The sequence below is a fragment of the Callorhinus ursinus genome, unplaced genomic scaffold (assembly GCF_003265705.2).
Source record: "Callorhinus ursinus isolate GAN/ISIS: 27379988/994484 unplaced genomic scaffold, GSC_fseal_2.0 scaffold120, whole genome shotgun sequence".
Classification (NCBI taxonomy): Eukaryota; Metazoa; Chordata; class Mammalia; order Carnivora; family Otariidae; genus Callorhinus; species Callorhinus ursinus.
The window spans coordinates 980,933-999,074 of NW_027397182.1; the positions used below are offsets into that span (position 1 = coordinate 980,933).

General features: G+C 42.2%; 1 protein-coding gene across 2 annotated transcripts in view; it reads right to left on the reverse strand.

Annotated features, from left to right (window-relative positions):
• Positions 1 to 2,830: 2,830 nt before the first annotated feature.
• LCMT1 (leucine carboxyl methyltransferase 1) overlaps positions 2,831 to 18,142 on the reverse strand; it is a 76,410-nt gene continuing 61,098 nt past the window's right edge. For both annotated transcript variants that reach the window (XM_073889875.1, XM_025853858.2), the window contains 5 exons: positions 12,461 to 12,581; positions 9,420 to 9,521; positions 8,160 to 8,251; positions 4,739 to 4,836; positions 2,831 to 3,058 (listed from right to left, as the gene is read on the reverse strand). In XM_073889875.1, coding sequence (XP_073745976.1) covers positions 3,036 to 3,058; positions 4,739 to 4,836; positions 8,160 to 8,251; positions 9,420 to 9,521; positions 12,461 to 12,581 — 436 coding nt within the window. In that variant the 3' untranslated portion in view covers positions 2,831 to 3,035. The remainder of the gene's footprint in view (positions 3,059 to 4,738; positions 4,837 to 8,159; positions 8,252 to 9,419; positions 9,522 to 12,460; positions 12,582 to 18,142) is intronic.

The following is an 18,142-nucleotide window of genomic DNA, read 5'->3' on the forward strand; positions in this document are numbered from 1 at the left end:
TCTATACACTAAAGATAATCCAAAAAGCAATTAAAAAAAATTCCATTTGCAATGGAATAGCATCAAAAAGAACAAAATACTTGGGAATAAACTTAACCAGAGACTAAAGACTTGTGCACTGAAAACTATAAAATATGACTGAAAGAAATTAAAGGTGACGACATGAAGCGGGGGGGAAATCAGAGGGGGAGATGAACCATGAGAGACTATGGATTCTGAGAAATAAACTGAGGGTTTTAGAGGGGAGGGGCGTGGGGGGATGGGTTAGCCCTATGATGGGTATTAAGGAGGGCATGTATTGCATGGAGGATTGGGTGTTACACGCAGACAACGAATCATGGAACAGTACATCAAAAATGAATGTTGTACTGTATGGTGACTAACATAAAAAAATTAAAAAAAAGAAATTAAAGACGACTTCAATAAGTAAATGGGAAGACATCCCATATTCATGGATAGGAAGGCTTAATGTTGTCAGGTTGTTACTACCCAAACAATCCACAGATTCAATGCAGTACCTATCAAAATCCCAACAATGTTTTTTGCAGAAATAGAAAAACCCATCCAAAAATTCATATGGAATCTCAAGGAACCCAGATAGCCAAAACAATCTTGAAAAAGAATAGAGGTGGAATTCTCATGCTTCCTCACTTAAAAACTTGCTACACAGGTACAACAGAACAGTGGCATAAAGACAGACAAATAGACCAAGGGGATAGAGAGCCCAGAAATAAACCCTCCTGTATATGGTCAAATGATTTTTGACAAAGATGCCAAGACCATTCAGTAGGCAAAGAAAGGACAGTCTCTTCCACAGAGTGCTGGGAAAACTGGATAGATACATGCAAAAGAATGAACATGGAGCCTTACCTACCATGTACAAAAATTAACTCAAAATGTATGAAAGACCTCAATATAAGACCTAACACTATAAATATACAAATGGCTAACAAGTATTTGAAAAGATGCCCAAGGTCACCAACCATTAGGGAACCACAAAACAAAATTACCTTGAGATTCTATTCACACCCATTAGAATGCCTATTTGCAAAACAAACAAACCCAGAAAATAGCAGGTGTTGCAAGGTTGTGGAGAAATTGGAACCTTTACATTAACTGACAAGAATGTAAAATGGAAAACAGTATGGAGGCTCCTCAAAAAATTAAAAACAATTATCATATAATCCAAAATTCCACTTTGGGGATATACACTAAAAAGAATTGAAAGCAGGAACTCAAACAGGTATTTGTACACCAATGTTCACAGCAGCATTATTCACGGTACCCAAGAGTTAGAAACACCTAAATGTCCTTTGATGGATGAATGAATAACCAAAGTGTGGGAGGAGGGAGGCTGAGGGAAGAAGAAGCCTATGATGACCCATGAACACCAAGTCCTGGGCTTCCAGGAAGAGGAGGAAGCACTGGGCACAGAGAGGAGGAAAAAGTCCTGGGATCGAGCCCCACATTGGGCTCCTTGCTCGGCGGGGAGTCTGCTTCTCCCTCTGCCTGCTCTGCCTGCCGCTCCCCCTGCTTGTGTTGACAAATAAATAAATAAAATCTTTAAAAAAAAAATAAGTATCGAAAAGCAATACTCACCTTTCATACTAGTTATGTGCTAAAATTTTCTATTCTATAGTTTTCTAAAATAGTGAACATGATCCACTAAATGGATTCACCATCCAACCACTAATGGCTTGTTGGTCCCAAGGTTTCAAAACCACTGGATTAGTGAATGTTACAGGAGTGTTAAAGACATACCAGTACCAGCCTGAGAGCTTCTCCTTGAACTTCTTAAGACTTGAAAGACCCCTGAAAAGGAAGTCACTTTTTCAGGGGGTGATTAGATGTTATTTCACACTGTATCAGTCAATCCCACCAACAGGCATGCTGTCCCACTCTCTAGAACACTGACTGGGGATTCTACCTGGTGGGAAGATGGGGCCGTCCTCTCTCTAGGAGAGTGGAGGGCCAGGGGGCTTCCTCAGTGCCATCCTGCACACACAGGATCAGGTTCATGGCCCATCAATAACCAGAAGGTTCGTCAGGGGTGGACAGGCCTTACATTTCTGAATCACAGGATAAGTGCCCTGGGCCCTACACATCTGTCTAACTCTGTTAGTATTCTGTAGCTGCCATAACAGATCAGCACAGACCTTGTGGCTTAAAACGCTAATATTCTCTTACAGTTCAAGAGGCCAGAAATCTGGAATCCATTTCACTGGGCTCAAGTTGTCAGTAATGCTGGTTCCCTCTGGAGGCTCCAAGAGTCTGTTCTCCTGCTCTTCCCAGCATCTGGTGGCCACCTACATGGTTGGTTTGGCCCTTTCCCCATCTCCAACGTGCACTGCTCCTCTCTGGGCCCACCAGCACACCTCCTTCTCCTCCCACCCTCCTGCCTTTCCTTGTAAGGACCCTGTGATTGCACCGGGCCCCCCCAGATACTCCTGGGTAATCTCCCCATCTCAAGGTCCTTAGCTTAATCACACCTGCAGACCCCCTTCGCCGTATGAGGTAACACATTCAGAGGTTCGAAGGACAGGAGGGGACATTTTAGGGGCCATCATCCAGCCGGTTGCAATAAACCAAGAAGGATTTAAGCAGGCAGGTCTCGGCCAGGGCAGAGCCAGGAGCCAAGAAGAGCTCTGGCCTCGGGTGGAGGTGAAGGCCCAGGTCAAGGTAAACCCCCACGTGGATGCTGGGGCCCGAGATGAGGCTGACTCAGAGGGAGCAAGGCAAGGCTGGAGGAGGATTCGGGATCTTTGGTTTCAGCTGACGTGGAGGTAAATGAGAGCCCACCCAGGGGAGCAAGGAGCGGAGGATGACCAACGCAAGGGCGAGTGGCAACAACAGGTTTATTTCAAAGAGAAGTCAATGGGCACAGAAGGTGATGTGACAGCCCTAGGAGCTGAGGCTTCTCAGGGTGTGGGATGAGGTTGGTGGGCCAGGTCTGGCCACCACCCAGGAAACGTGGCCCAGCAACTCTGGGAAGGTCAGTGGCTTCAGCTCCTGGCTCGGCACGGGCCTCCAACTGATTAGTAAGTAATTTCCTTCAAACCTGAGGGAAGGAAACACACAGACGCTGTTAAGAGACTCACCGTAGAGCAGAGCAAGCAGACTAAGGTGGGAGAACAAGGCCCTACCGAACTCCAGGCCCACGGCCATCGGCTTGGGGACACAGGCCACACACCTCCTCACGCAGCTCTGCTCTCCTGCGTGGTAAGAGGCGATCATCCACAAGGAAGCAAGGGGTTGGACGAGGCTGTGTTTACGGGGGTTTTGAAGGGATTCAGAAAGCACTGTCACAGCTTATGGGCTCTGCGGTTAACTCCAGAAGTCTACCCGCTCGGCAATGAACCCCAAGCAAATGCAGAGACGGGACAATTTTTACCTCACATATATAGTACTGACGTCACAAAGCAGCCCCTTACAGAAAAATGTTCCGGGTGTTGTTACTTTATGAAAACTAGAACCAGCTTAATAGGATTACAAAAGAGCTACATTTCCAAAAGTGTGGCAAAGTTGAGTCAATCTGGACATAGTGTCATGACAGAAGTTTTATAATGCCATGAAAATTATGCTCACTGAGCATTTCTCACAGTGAGGGGAAATGGCTGTTAGGATACTTAAGTGTAAAAGATCAGGACTCCAAGTATGTAAGCGCAGAAATTCAATTCTGCTAAAAACAAAACATAGCTAGAAAAAGAGTGGAAGGAAAAAGCTACCATAGCTTATCTCTGAGTGATGGGCACGCAGCTGATTTTTCTCTTCTTCACTGGACTTTTTAGAAGCTTCCAAAGTCTCTATTAAGAATCACGTTTTTAAAATTGGGGGTTGTGTGTGGACAAGAGTATAAAATCCCACTAATAAATTCTTTTAAATAAAAAGACAAATTTAAAAGGATTTTGTGGGCTGAACTGTTGGGTAAATTTATAAACTACTGGATGGCTAAGCCCCAGGGGGATGATTAACAGCCTCATGTCAGCATGGAATGTTCGAGCGGGAGGCTGCCCTTGCTGTGTCATGTTCTGTGTTTTGTCTAGGCTCCCTGCCTAAGGCTGTATGTCATTGGACGAGTCTGCAGGACGCTGTCCGCGGGACACCTGAAGGGCGGCTACTCCAGTTAAGGTCACACTGGGATCTCAAATAGTCTCCACGGGGCTGGAGAGATGCCCAAGGGAGGACCTCAGAGGAAGCAAGACCCACGTGGGGCAGCTGTAAAGGAGGAAGTGGGTCAAGACCGAGGAAGCGAGTAACACTGAACAAGGGCCATGCTCCCGCCATGGCCCTCCTCTGCCAGGCGAGGCGACTTCACCTTAATCACAGAAGGTAAGGGGAGGAATTTGACCCATAGGTGCATGGGTTTGCTGGAGACACACAGAATGATTTGTGTGCCTGACCTCTAGTAAACCTGGTTATAAGGTGATTCAAAAGACAAAGATCGGTTACTTTTATTAAGATTACTGCTCTAAACTCTCAAGGTCTCTTTCCTTCCAACAGAGGAAATGTCAGAGGAGACCTCTAAAGGGCGGTCAATTTGTTAGTGCTGGTACACATGATTTATCTGAATTATCTGGTTTCTGTGCTATAAAACCAGAGGATATAACAACTCATTTCTGCCTATGGCTCTTGGACACATGTGTCCAATACTCTAGTTCTTTCCAGGCATGTCTTATGGAGTTTGGAGACAAAAAGATCCCCATTTCTAGGGCAAATCAACAAAAGTAAAATCACGTACCTAGTGCATGTCCTCCTTTGGTTGCCCAACAAAGGCAGTAATGCTGCATGAGCTGTTCGAGAAGTTCCATTTCATCCAGGAATTCAAGTGACTCTATTCTGTGGAGAGAACAAAAGTAGGACAATATCAAGCTCTACAATTAAAAATGAAGATGATGACCCAAAGTTTATGAATATGGAAAGATGTTCATATTATACTAAGAAGAAAGAAGAAGAGAGTGCAATATAGTATGTATGGTGGGGTTCCATTTTATCTTTATTATAAAAATAATACCATAAATAAAGTCAAAAGACAAATGACAAACTAGAAAAAAATTTACAACACAAATGACAAAGGGTAGATTCCCTGCTCTGTAAAGAGTTGTTATATTTCATGAGAAAAACTTTTAAAACTCATTTAAAAGACAGGTAAAAGACATATTCACCGAAAAAGAAAAATAAGATGCTCTCAATCTCATTAAAATACAATACTTTTTCAACTATCAGATTGACAAAGATCAAAAAAAGGCTGATATGCATTTTAGCAAGGACATGGGGGAAAGGTGCTCTCCTGCATTACTAGTCAGATTACAAAATGGTACAACCTCTCTGCATGCAACTTGATCTCCTCTATCAATGTTGAAAATGCACATCCTTTTACTCAGCAATTCTGCCTTTAAGATTTTACCCTATGAGGGGTGCCTGGGTGGCTCAGTCGGTTAAGCGTCTGCCTTCAGCTCAGGTCATGATCTCAGGGTCCTGGGATTGAGTCCCATGTCGGGCTCTCTGCTCAGTGGGGAGTCTGCTTCTCCCTCTTCCTTTGCCCCTCCCCTAGCTTGTGGTCTCTCTCTTGCTCTTTTTCTCTCTCAAATAAATATATAAAAATATTTTTTTAAAAAAGATTTTACCCTATGAGTACAAAGAGGTATGTTCCAGAATATTCACTGCAGCATCATAGCATAAAACCTTAAACCAGAAGAGCTGGGTTAAATAAATTAAAGCACATTCATACAATAAGATAATATGCACCCATCTGAAAGAATGGAATAGGTCTATATGCCTTGACACAGAACAGCCTCTTATGCTTACCACAGAGTTCAAAAACTAAGTTGTGTAGTAAATAATGTGCAGGGCATACTATTATCTATGAAAGAAAAAGTGGGGGGTATATGCATTTGTATATGTATAGCTCTTCTCTGGAAAATACAGAAGAAACTGGTAATGGCGCTTGTCTCTTGAAGAAGTGTTGTAGACTGGTAGTGAGGGAAACAGGATTGAAGAGTTGGTTTTTGTTTTTACTCTACATTACTTTATTCTGTCCATTTTCTTTTATCATGTGCTGGTATGATTTTTTTCAAAAAAGCATTTAAAATGTAAACTTTAAAACATATACACACACAAAGAAATATGCAAAACATATAAAATAGCTTAAAAATTTTTTCTGTTAAAATATGGGCACACTGGGGGAAATTTCAGACATTTCCAAAAAGTATTAAGAAGAGAATTTAAAATGATCCATATGCCCACTATTCACAATAGTCATTGCTAACATTCAGGTATTGCCATTAGTCCAGGCTGCAGGTGGAGGGAGGGGCATACATACGTGCATTTGCTACACACGTCTGTATTTGTGCTTTTGTTCCTGTCTTGGTAGGCAGGCCTAAGGGTCACATCTGAACTGAGAGTGACTATGCATAAGGTACTTGACTTGTCTCTCCCAACTCATCTTCCCAGAAGACACACGAGGCAGATTTGCTTCTACAAAACACCAGCACCATAATGAAGGCTCCAGGATGTTTAGCACCAAGTTCAGCTCTTAGGAGACACTAGATTGTGAAGCCGTTCCCTAGAACGTGAAGCTCCAAGGCAGGCGTATCTTTTGGACCATTTTGATCTCTGTTGTACGCCTGTACTTAGGAAAGTACATGGTGCACAGTTGGCACTCGTATTTGTTAAATAAACAGGCTTGCCTTAGACTTCTTTTTTATACATAGTATCCAGCAAAAGCCCCGTGGCAAATGCAGACACAAACTACCAGGCATTCCCACACCTGGGAGGTCTGTTCGCGCAGCCCTGGGCAGACAGACAAAAGCCCATCCCACCTCATTCCCCTCCTCTGTCAGGGATACACAGCGCTGACTACACAAGGCCATGGCAACACAAGACAAATGACGGCCTAAGAAAAAGTTGCTCCCGTGACAGCTGCCACCAGTTACGGGCTCCCCGCTGGGCATCCAGAAGAGCTGCTAGAGCATTTCTACTTTAGATGCCTGACCAGGGCTATTCAAAACAGCACCTTGACATGTAGCAAATGAAAACCAGCCTGTGGGAAAGGAAAATTCTATAAGATTCCAGAAAACATGGACCTGATCACATGGAGACATCTTTTTCACAAACAGTCAAGGCCTTGATGTAAACATTTGGAAAAAACAGTCATACTTCTAAAAAATTAATAGCAACTTCTGTGGAGAAGAAAGGCCTAAAATTCTTCTGATTATCTTGTAAGAGACCTATACCGGTAGGTCCCCAGAGACAAGAGGAAACACAAACCAGGGAGTATAAAGTAACGATAAAACAAGAACTGAATTAAAGCTGGCACGAACACGGCCCAGAGATAAATGTGATGTTGTTTATAAAAGGGAAATTAAAGTACAACAAAATAAATAATAAGGCACAACTAAATGCCCAGCACTATATGCTACTTTTTAATTACTATAAAATTATTATCACTGATTAATCCAGCCACATAACAATATAAATACTATACATCATTGAAGGGGACACGGGAACCTTCTATATTTGGGTATATTTTGGTACGTGAAGAGAAATACAATCAATTGTTAAGTTTCTAAAAGAGGATGGTGATTTATAGACCAATGCATGTAATATGAATCTACTGATTCAAAAACCAGAAACCTATATATCAATAAATATTCACCTTTATATACACACAGAAAAACGCACCTCAATTTATTAACAACAGCAATTTCTGAAGGTGCAGCTACAGAGTGCGAAACTACTTTGTATTTCAGGCACATCATACATAGCTTGAAAATTGTTTTCAAACAATCTATTTTATAATGAGGGGAGAAGTCCGTTTAAAAATCTGCGAGCAGACTTTTCCCTGAAGCCCTTGGACAACATCATTCTCCTCTTCCTCCAAAACACAGGGATTGTGCAAAATTTCCACTTGCAGAGGGTGTTCTGGGAGTGTTACAGGTGCGATTGCTTATTTTGACTAAAATAATCTGTGTTGGCATAAACCCTATCTCAGTGGGTGGCTAATGAGTTACTCTCAAGGTGCTATCAATGGTTAGTCTGTATTAGCAGATTAACCTGTTTCAAAATAAGTCTAGTTAGGGTTTGAGGGTTTGTTGTTGTTGTTGTAGTTGTCTTTAACTCATAATTGTTCGCCACGAGGCTAACTATTGGCAATCCCGCACCTGCTCACTTCAGCTTGAGGCAATTTGCTGTACAGTTCCATCATGTCAACTGCTGACGCCGTTTCCCACCCATTCGACAGGAGCCGTTCTTTCTAGAATGTGTGGTGGAGAGAAATGGAGAAGGTACAAGGCACTGGCATAAAAATCCAAAACAGTCTTTAAGCACATGAAAATTTATCTTAGAAATCTTTCGGAAGCCTATCCTGGCCCCTATCTTCCTTCTTTTTATTTTCCAATTTTCTACACCAAACATGGGAGAGAAGTCACTAAAGTATATATTAAAGAGAAATAAAGAAACTTCTCTAGGAGCAACAGTTTTTGAAAGCATTCGAGTGGTAATGTGACGAAGACATGTAAAATCTAACCTATTTAATGGAGGCAGAAAAAAAAGAAGATATTTAGAAAAATCTATTAGATTTCAGTGGGGAGCCTGGGTGATGCAGTCGGTTAAGCGTCTGACCCTTGGTTTCAGCTCAGGTCGTGATCTCAGGGTTCTGGGATCAAGTCCTGAGTTGGGCTCCGTACTCAATGTGGAGTCTGCTTGAGATTCTCTCTCTCCACCTCCCGCCCCCTGCTCCTCCCGCTTATGCTGTCTTTGTCTCTCTCTCAAATAAATAAATAAAGTCTTTAAAACAAGGTCTATAAGATTCTAAGAAACTTCACTTGATCTTAAAACTTAAGGGGCATGTCAAGTACAAAGACTGGACCATGTTTGGATCCTATTTCAAACACACCAACTATAGAATTTTTTTTTTTTTCTAAACAACTCGGGAGTCTGAACACACACTGCGTAGTGTGTGCTATGAAGGAGTTCTGATTGATTTGTGAGGTGTGGCCATGGTATTACCATGATCCCAGGGGGAAGAAAGTCCTTACTGGTAGGAAATTCATACTGAAGCATTTATGGGCAGAACAATATACTGTCTGGGATTTGCCTTAAAATACTCCAGTGATAATACCAACAAAAACTGGGGATAAATAAAACAATATGGACAAAATGTGAATTACTGAAATGGGCTGATGGGCACACGCTGTTCCTTTTACTATTCCCTCTGCTTTCATATTGTTTGAAAATCCGCATGATGGAAGTTTTAAATCCTAGGGTATAGGAAATGTCCATGTGTATTTTCCATACCAAGGGCTTGGACTTCCCTAGCCTGATGAATTAGCAGCCCCCGTGGAGCCCCAGCTTCTCAGATGTGTGAAGGGAAGGTGCCCTTCCCTTGGGGGCTCAGGGCACCAGAGTCCTCACTCTCTGACCTGTGACTCTAACGACTTGCAGGTCTCCACTCCCGCCAGGTCACATTGTCGCCTCCGCAGGTTCTCGATCATGATCTGTCCAAACCGGTCATCCATGTTCACCTGGGAAGGGAAAGAGGAGGCTGGGCACAGCCACAAGGGTTTCTCTGTTTCTCGAATATGCAAAATAAGACGATACCACTCTATTTCTAACCAGTCAAGGCTGATACCCAGGGCAGGTCATGGAGTCGGGTGCAGGCACAGTACACAAGGCTGACAAGGGCGTACACTGAGACAGCCCCTAGAAGGGCAGCTGGATGGGCTGTGCTTGGCCTGCTAGCATGCTGTTCTGCGGGTCTACTCCTGTGTGCACACAAGGGTGCAAGAATGTTTACAACAACATTACATATAACAGGAAGGATCTGGGAAGAAGTTAAACACCCATCATCTGGGGTTAAAGAAATTCTGGCATGGTCATTTAATGGAATATTGCACTGCCATGAAAACAGGAAAAGAAGAGGATATACATGTAGATACAGACACAGACACAGATATGGAATGATTTCTTAGGTAATAAACTTTTGAAAGGTGAGGTACAGAGGAATGTGTAGAATATGCTTCTATCTGCCTTTAAGAAAAAAAAAAACACAACTCTGTCTACATTTATATATGCACAGAATAATTCTGGAATCTGGCCATGTTGCTTCCCATGTTAGAGGGCTAAATTCCAGGGTAGGAGAGAGACATGCCTTTCCCTACCTACCCTTTTATACTATTTGGTTTTTAAAAAACTGTGCATGTGCTGTTACTTTTTGAATAAAGAACCATTTTAAAACCAGTTTAAAAAACCATTAATGTGTATATACACACAGATGACACAGTGTACATTACCATAGCGTATATGCTATTATCCTGTCACACAAAAGGTATCAAAACTTCATCGCTTTTATAAAATGATGCCCAGAGTTCCTGTGACGACATCGCCAGACAACACCCAGTATTACTCTTTTTTGGTGGATATGTGAGGCTTATGGGGCACTAAGGTCACACTGCCTGCTATTCCTTCAGAATTGAAGGGTGTCTGTGAATACATGCTCTGTTGTTTCATTGCCTGGGTTGATATCCTGGCCTGACACTCTCTAGCTGTGAGGCTGGGTGGCTGTGGGCAAGATGCCTAATCCCTCTGTGCTTCAGTCCCCTTCTCACAAAACCTGGGGGGCTATTGTGATAATCAAATAAGTTAAGACATGTAAAACTTATGGGATGTGCCTGCTAGTCAACAAATTCTACAAAGTTGCTATCCTTCTTACATCAGTATTGACATGTTCATCATTTATATTTATACAGTTTTTGTCATTTTAAACTACTGATCAGGGGCGCCTGGGTGGCTCAGTTGGTTAAGCGAATGCCTTCGGCTCAGGTCATGATCCTGGAGTCCTGGGATCGAGTCCCATATCGGGCTCCCTGCTCAGCAGGGAGACTGCTTCTCCCTCTGACCCTCTTCCCTCTTGTGCTCTCTGTCTCTCATTCTCTCTCTCTCAAATAAATAAATAAAATCTTAAAAAAAATAAAATAAAATAAACTACTGATCAGAAAACCATGGAAGGCACGGGAGTAATTAATACACATGAGGATGCTGATGATTTTGTCTTTGTTAGAAAATTAAGTTAAATGTTTATCATTCACAAAGTGAGGATGGGAGGTGGGTATTGAGCCAGTTTAGGGACTGCTATGGACAACGGAGTGAAACCTGGCTACTGTTACACCCATTCACCAGGACTGCAGACTGAGTCTGAGGAGTGCCCCCAATTAAAGAGAGGGAAGGAAGAAAACTCAACCAAGAACCACCTATATAAGAATCTGGCCTGGGGCATGGGGTGGCAAAAAGGTCAACCAGGTCTAGCCTTAGATCTGTCTGTAAGTATGTTGCAGTGGGTAAGGTCTTTACTGCTCTTGTCTGTAATAAAATTTAAAAATAAAATGAGATAAAAAAATAAAGTAAAATCAATAAAAGCAAAATGAAAGAAGCAAAAAAAATAGCTACCGTACTTGTCACATGCACACTGCTACACATCATCTCACGAGTTCCCATAATAATCCAGAGAAGTTATCCCTTTAAAAACAAGGACCTGGGGCTCAGAGAGATCCAAAGAATAGCTCATGCCTGCCTAACAGCCAGGCAATGCCATAAATGCTCTTGTACAAATTAATTCACTTACTTCTCACTACAACTCTATGAAGTCGGGACTGTTATTCTCATTTTTTGGATAAGGAGACCGGCAAAGAGAGGTTATGAAACTTGTCCAGGTCACACAGGTAAGCAGTCTACCTCCAGAGCACGGACTCCCAACCACCATGCAATTCTTCCTAAGGTCACACAGCCATGGATAAAAGCCAGGACGAGGATTCAGACCCAGGCTGAATAATTCCAAACCTCTAAAGCGTAACCCTTTCCACTAGATCAGAAGAGAAAAACAGGCAGCCAGTGGTCCAAACTCAGTGATCTTAGAAATCAGGAAATTTTATCTTAAAATCCTGCATTGTAACTTCTCCTGAAAAATTGGGAGTTCTCAACTCTAGGCTCAGACACCCACCAACTGGCTGGCACTGAGCAGGAGCCCCTCCCATGAGATGGGACCTGGATGCTCTGGTTAACCATAGTCCCCACCACTCCCGCCTGCCCCACACTAGCCAACTTCATCCATTTGCATCACTGGCCTGCCTCTGAAGGATTCTGAGTTTGCTACCCCCTACACCTACAGGACAGCCCAAATTCCCTCTACCAAGGTCTATGACTCTACCGTAAATACAATGATAAAAGAAGAACTCAAAAAACTTTTACAGAGGCCAAATAGAAGTTCCAAAAACTCTGGCTGTAAGTTCATAGGAAATCAAGAAATGAGGGATGTTAGGAATTGCTAGAATCAATGAAAAAGGAGGTATGTGAGTGGCCAGAGGCAGAAGGAAAAGAATAAATGGGAATATGTACTGAGGTTGCTTGGAGAGTGTTAAGCCACCATGGGCATATATGCAGAATGCAAATGTCTTGTGCTCCCATTTACCTGTTCGTAGTTTATGAACATGGCAGTGTCAAAACTGCTGGCTGCCCACTTGAGAAGGTTGGCCGACTGCTCCGGAGTCATGTAAACCAGCACACATTCAGTTACCAGGAGTGTTGGCAATCTTAAGAGAAGAAAAAAAGGCACATACATATGTATTCATCAAACTGGGACTCTCTAGGGATGCCTGGGTGGCTCAGTTGGGTAAGAACCCGGCTTAGGTCATGATCTCGGGGTAGTGAGATCAAGCCCTGCATCAGGCTCCCCACGCAGTAGGGAGTGCGCAGGGATTTCCCCCTCCTTCTCCCTATGCTCCCCACCCCGCACATGCGCGTGCTCTCTCTCTCTCTCTCAAATAAATAAATAAATAATGTCAAGTATACAGAAAAAAAACTTGGAGCTCTCTAATGGCACACATGTGGCAGTACTGGCAGGGCAGGAAAACCCTATTTTTCACAGCCCAGGAAAACAAGATGCGCTGAACAAGCACATCAACAATCAATGTAGTAATAGATGTAGAATACCATGATGACCCAAAGTTTTAGACTGTAAAAAGGTGAGCAATGAGCAAGGATTTGCTGGCTTGTGAAACAGTGTTAAAGGCGTGTGGTGGTGTGTAAACATGGCTACAAATTCTCCCCTTCCCCCACCCCCTGCCTCCGCGCCCCCCAACCCCCAGATAGTCCAAGATGACGGAGGAGTAGGAGACCTTAGTTTCATCTGGTCCTAGGAATTCAGCCGGATATCTATCAAATCATTCTGAACACCTGCAAACTCAAACGGAGATCTAAGAAAAGAATAGATGAAACTCTACAAATAGAAAAGCGACCACTTTCTGCAAGGTAGGAGGTGTGCAGAAGTGAATCCAAGGCGGTATATGGGAAGACAAACCATGTGGGGGAGGGAGCCTCATCAGCCGGCACTGGAAAGTGATAGAGTGGTGGAGCACAAAATCAGAACTTCTAGAAGTCTGCCCCTGTGAATGACGCCCCTGCTTGAAAGGTGCTCAGGTGGTGAAGCGGGGCAGAATCCTAGGTGGGACAATGTGGTCTCAGGAGGTGCCTGAGTGTGGCAGAGCTCCCAGGCATCGGAGTGGGGAAGACGGCTGTAATCAGCAAGCCCAGGAGTGGGCTCTCAGCTCGGGGTTGCCATAAACTGTGAACCAAGGCACGGTCAGGTGACTGCTCTAGGACCAGGGGCCCGGCAAGTGGCAGAACCGCCACAAACCGCCTCCCCCGCCTCCCTCCCCTGGGAGGAATGGCACAGGTGCACACTGCAGGAGCTTGCAAGGTTTGGAGACTTGAAATGGGGTCACGTGCCTGAGATAGAAATGCTTGGTCACAGGCTGGATGAGCACAGAGTGTGGTCAGAGACCAGGGAGATAGGAGTGATTGACTGCTTTTCTCTGATGGCTCACTGAGGAGGGGGGCCCCGAGCTTTGGGCTCCAGGGCCAGAGATTGGGAGGCCGCCATTTTCATTCTCATCCTCTAAAGCTGTGCAGAAAGCCTTCAGGGAACAAAAGCCACAGAGAGCAAACCCAAGCAGATTACTTAGCCTGGCCCCTGGCAAGGATGGTACAATTCTGCCCAGGGCAAAGACACCTGAGAATAATTGCAACAGGTTGCTCCCCTAGAATATCAGCAAGAACATCAGCTAAAACCAAATTTACAGATCATACAGCACTGCAAAACTCCAGCACTAGGGGAAATTAATATATAGAATTCATGGTTTTTTTCCCCACAATTCTTTAGTCTTTGAATTTTAATTTTTATTCTCTTTTCTTTCTCAACCAATTTTATCAACTTTTTTAAAATCTTTTTTAATTTCCATTTTTACACTTACATTCTATCCTTTCATTGCATTTAACTTTATTTTTGTGTGTATATATATATGTGTGTGTGTGTGTGTGTATTTCTATATATTTGTGTGTGTGTGTGTGTGCGTGTGCGTGTGTGTGTGTGTGTATGTTTATCTTTCTTTACAATTTTGGGATGCAGTTTCTTCTAACAAACAGACCAAAATATACCCAGAATCTAGTGTATTGATCTGCTCCCTTCACCTCTCTGATAATATTCTCTCTCCTTTTCTTCTTCTTTCTTTTCTTGTTAAAGTCTTTTTTATTTCATCTTTACAGTTACATTCTATCCTTTCAATGTATTTTATTTTATTTATTTATTTTATATATATACATATATACACATTTTTCTTTCTTTACAATTTTGGGATGTAGTTTCTTTTTTTTTTAAAGATTTTATTTATTTATTTGACACAGAGAGAGACAGTGAGAGAGGGAACACAAGCAGGGGGAGCAGGAAAGGGAGAAGCAGGCTCCCCATGGGGCAGGGAGCCTGCACGGGGCTCGATCCCAGGACCCTGAGATCATGACCTGAGCCGAAGGCAGACGCTTAACATCTGAGCCACCCAGGCGCCCCTGGGATGTAGTTTCTTTAACAAATAGACCAAAGTACACTCAGAATATATGTATTGCTCTGTTCTGTTCACCTGTCTGATTATATTCTTTTTTTAATTTTTTTTTTTTTTTTTGGTTTAAGGACTCTCCTAATTTGTATAGTGTATATTTCTCTGGGGTCATTGTTGCCATTTTAATATTTGGTTCTCTTGTTCATCTATTCTTCTCTGGACAGAATGACAAGAGAGAAAAACTCATCTCAAAAAAGAGAACAAGAATACTGACTGCCAGGGACCTAAGCAGTATGGATATAGGTAAGATGTCAGAACTAGAGTTCAGAATAATGATTATAAAGATACTATCTGGGCTTGAAAAAAGCACAGAAGACACTAGAAAATCCCTTTCTGGAGAAATAAAAGAACTAAAATCTAATCAGGTCAAAATAAAAAAGGCTATTAATGAGATGCAATAAAAAATGGAGGCTCTAACTGCTAGGATAAATGAAGCAGAAGAGAGAATTAGTGATATAGAAGACAAAATGATGGAAAATAAAGAAGCTGAGAAAAAGAGAGATAAACTACTGGATCACAAGGGCAGAATTTGAGAGATAAGTGATACCATAAAGTAAAACAATATTAGAATAATTGGGATCTCAGAAGAAGAGGAAAGAGAGGGGGCAGAAGATATATTGGAGCAAATTATAGCAGAGAACTTCCCTAATCTGGGGAAGGAAACAGGCATCCAAGTCCAGAAGGCACAGAGAATCCCCACTCAAAATCAATAAAAATAGGTCAACAGCCCAACATATAACAGTGAAGCTTGCAAATCTCAGAGACAAAGAGAAAATCCTGAAAGCAGCTCAGGACAAGAGGTCCATAACCTACAAGGGTAAAAACATTAGACTGGCAGCAGACCTATCCACAGAGACCTGGCAGGCCAGAAAGGACTGACATGATATATTCAGGGTGCTCAATGAGAAAAATATATAGCCAAGAATACTTTACCCAGCAAGGATGTCATTCAAAATAGAAGGAGAGATAAAAAGCTTCCAGGACAAAAAGAAATTTAAAGAATTTGTGATCACTAAACCAGCCCTGCAAGAAATATTAAAAGGGATCCTTTAAGTGAAGAGAGAGCCCAAAAGTAACATAGACCAGAAAGGAACATTTTACAGAAACAGTGACTTTACAGGTAATACAATGGCACTAAATTCATATGTTTCAATAGTTACTCCGAATGAAAATGGGCCAAATGCCCCAATCAAAAGACACAGGGTATCAGATTGGATAAAAAAGCAAGACCCATCAATATGCTGACTGCAAGAGACTAATTTGAGACCCAGAGACACCTCTGGATTGAAAGTGAGGGGGTGGAAAACCATTTACCATGCTACTGGACATCAAGAGAAAGCTGGGATAGCAATCCCTGTATCAGACCAATTAGATTTCAAACCAAAGACTGTAACAATAGATGAGGAAGGACACTATATCATAATTAAAGGGCCTATCCAATAAAAAGATCTAACAATTATAAATATTTATGCCCCTAACATGGGAGCAGCCAATTATATAAACCAATTAATAACAAAATTAAAGAAACATATTGATAACAATACAATAATTGTAGGGGACTTTAACACCCCACTCACTGCAATGGACCCAGATCATCTAAGCAGAAGATCAACAAGGAAACAAGGGCTTTGAATGACACACTGGACCAGATAGACCACATAGATACATTCAGAGCAACAGAATACACATTCTCCTCGAGTGCATATGGAACATTCTCCAGAAGAGATCACATACTGGGTCACAAATCAGGTCTCAACTGGTACCAGAAGACTGGGATCATTCCCTGCATATTTTCAGACCACAATGCTTTGAAACTGGAACTCGAGGAAATTTGGAAAGAACTCAAATACATGGAGGCTAAAGAGCATCCTACTAAAGAATGAATGGGTCAACCAGAAAATTAAAGAATTAAAATAATTCTTGGAAGGAAATGAAAATTAAAACACAACTGTTCAGAATCTTTGGGATGCAGCAAAGAGAGGGAAGTATATAGCAATACAAGCCTTTCTCAAGAAATAAGAAAGGTCTCAAATACACAATCTAACTTTACACCTAAAGGAGCTGGAGAAAGAACAGCAAATGAAGCCCATAAGGAAGATTAGAGCAGAAATCAACGAAATAGAAACCAAAAGAACAGTAGAACAGATCAACAAAATTAGGAATTGGTTCTTTGAAAGAATTAGTAAGATTGATAAGCCCCTGGCCAGACTTAACAAAAAGAAAAGAGAAAGGGTCCAAATAAGTAAAATCATGAATGAAAGAGGACAGATCACAACCAATACCAAAGAAATACAAACAATTACAAGAACATATTATGAGCAACTATATGCCAACAAATTAGGCAATCTGGAAGAAATGGATGCATTCCTAGAGATGTATACACTACCAAAACTGAAACAGGAAGAAATAGAAAACCTGAACAGACCCATTACCAGCAAGGAAATTGAAGCAGTAATCAAAAATCTCCCAACAAGGGCGCCTGGGTGGCTCAGTCGGTTGAGCGACTGCCTTCGGCTCAGGTCATGATCCTGGAGTCCCAGGATCGAGTCCCGCATCGGGGGCTCCCTGCTCAGCGGGGAGTCTGCTTCTCCCTCTGACCCTCTTCCCTCTCGTGCTATCTCTCATTCTCTCTCTCTCTCAAATAAATAAATAAAATCTTTAAAAAAAAAAATCTCCCAACAAACAAGAACCCAGGGCCAGATGGCTTCCCAGGGGAATTCTACCAAACATTTAAAGAATTAATACCTATTCTTCTGAAACTGTTTCAAAAACTAGAAATGGAAGGAAAACTTCCAAACTCTTTCTATGAGGCCAGCATTACCTTGATCCCAAAACTAGACAAAGACCCCACCAAAAAGAATTACAGACCAATATCCCTATGAACGTGGATGGAAAAATTCTCACCAAAATACTAGCCAATAAGATCCAACAATACATTAAAAGGATTATTCACAACCAAGTGGAATTTATTCCTGGGCTGCAAGGTTGGTTCAACATCCACAAATCAGTCGATGTGTTCCTACATAAATGAAGGAAAGTCAAGAACCATATGATCCTCTCAACAGATGCAGAAAAAGCATTTGATAAAATACAGCATCTTTCTTAATTAAAACTCTTCACAGTGCAGGAATAGAGGGAACATACCTCAGTATCATAAAAACCATATAGGAAAAGCCCACAGTTAGTATCATTCTCAATGGGGA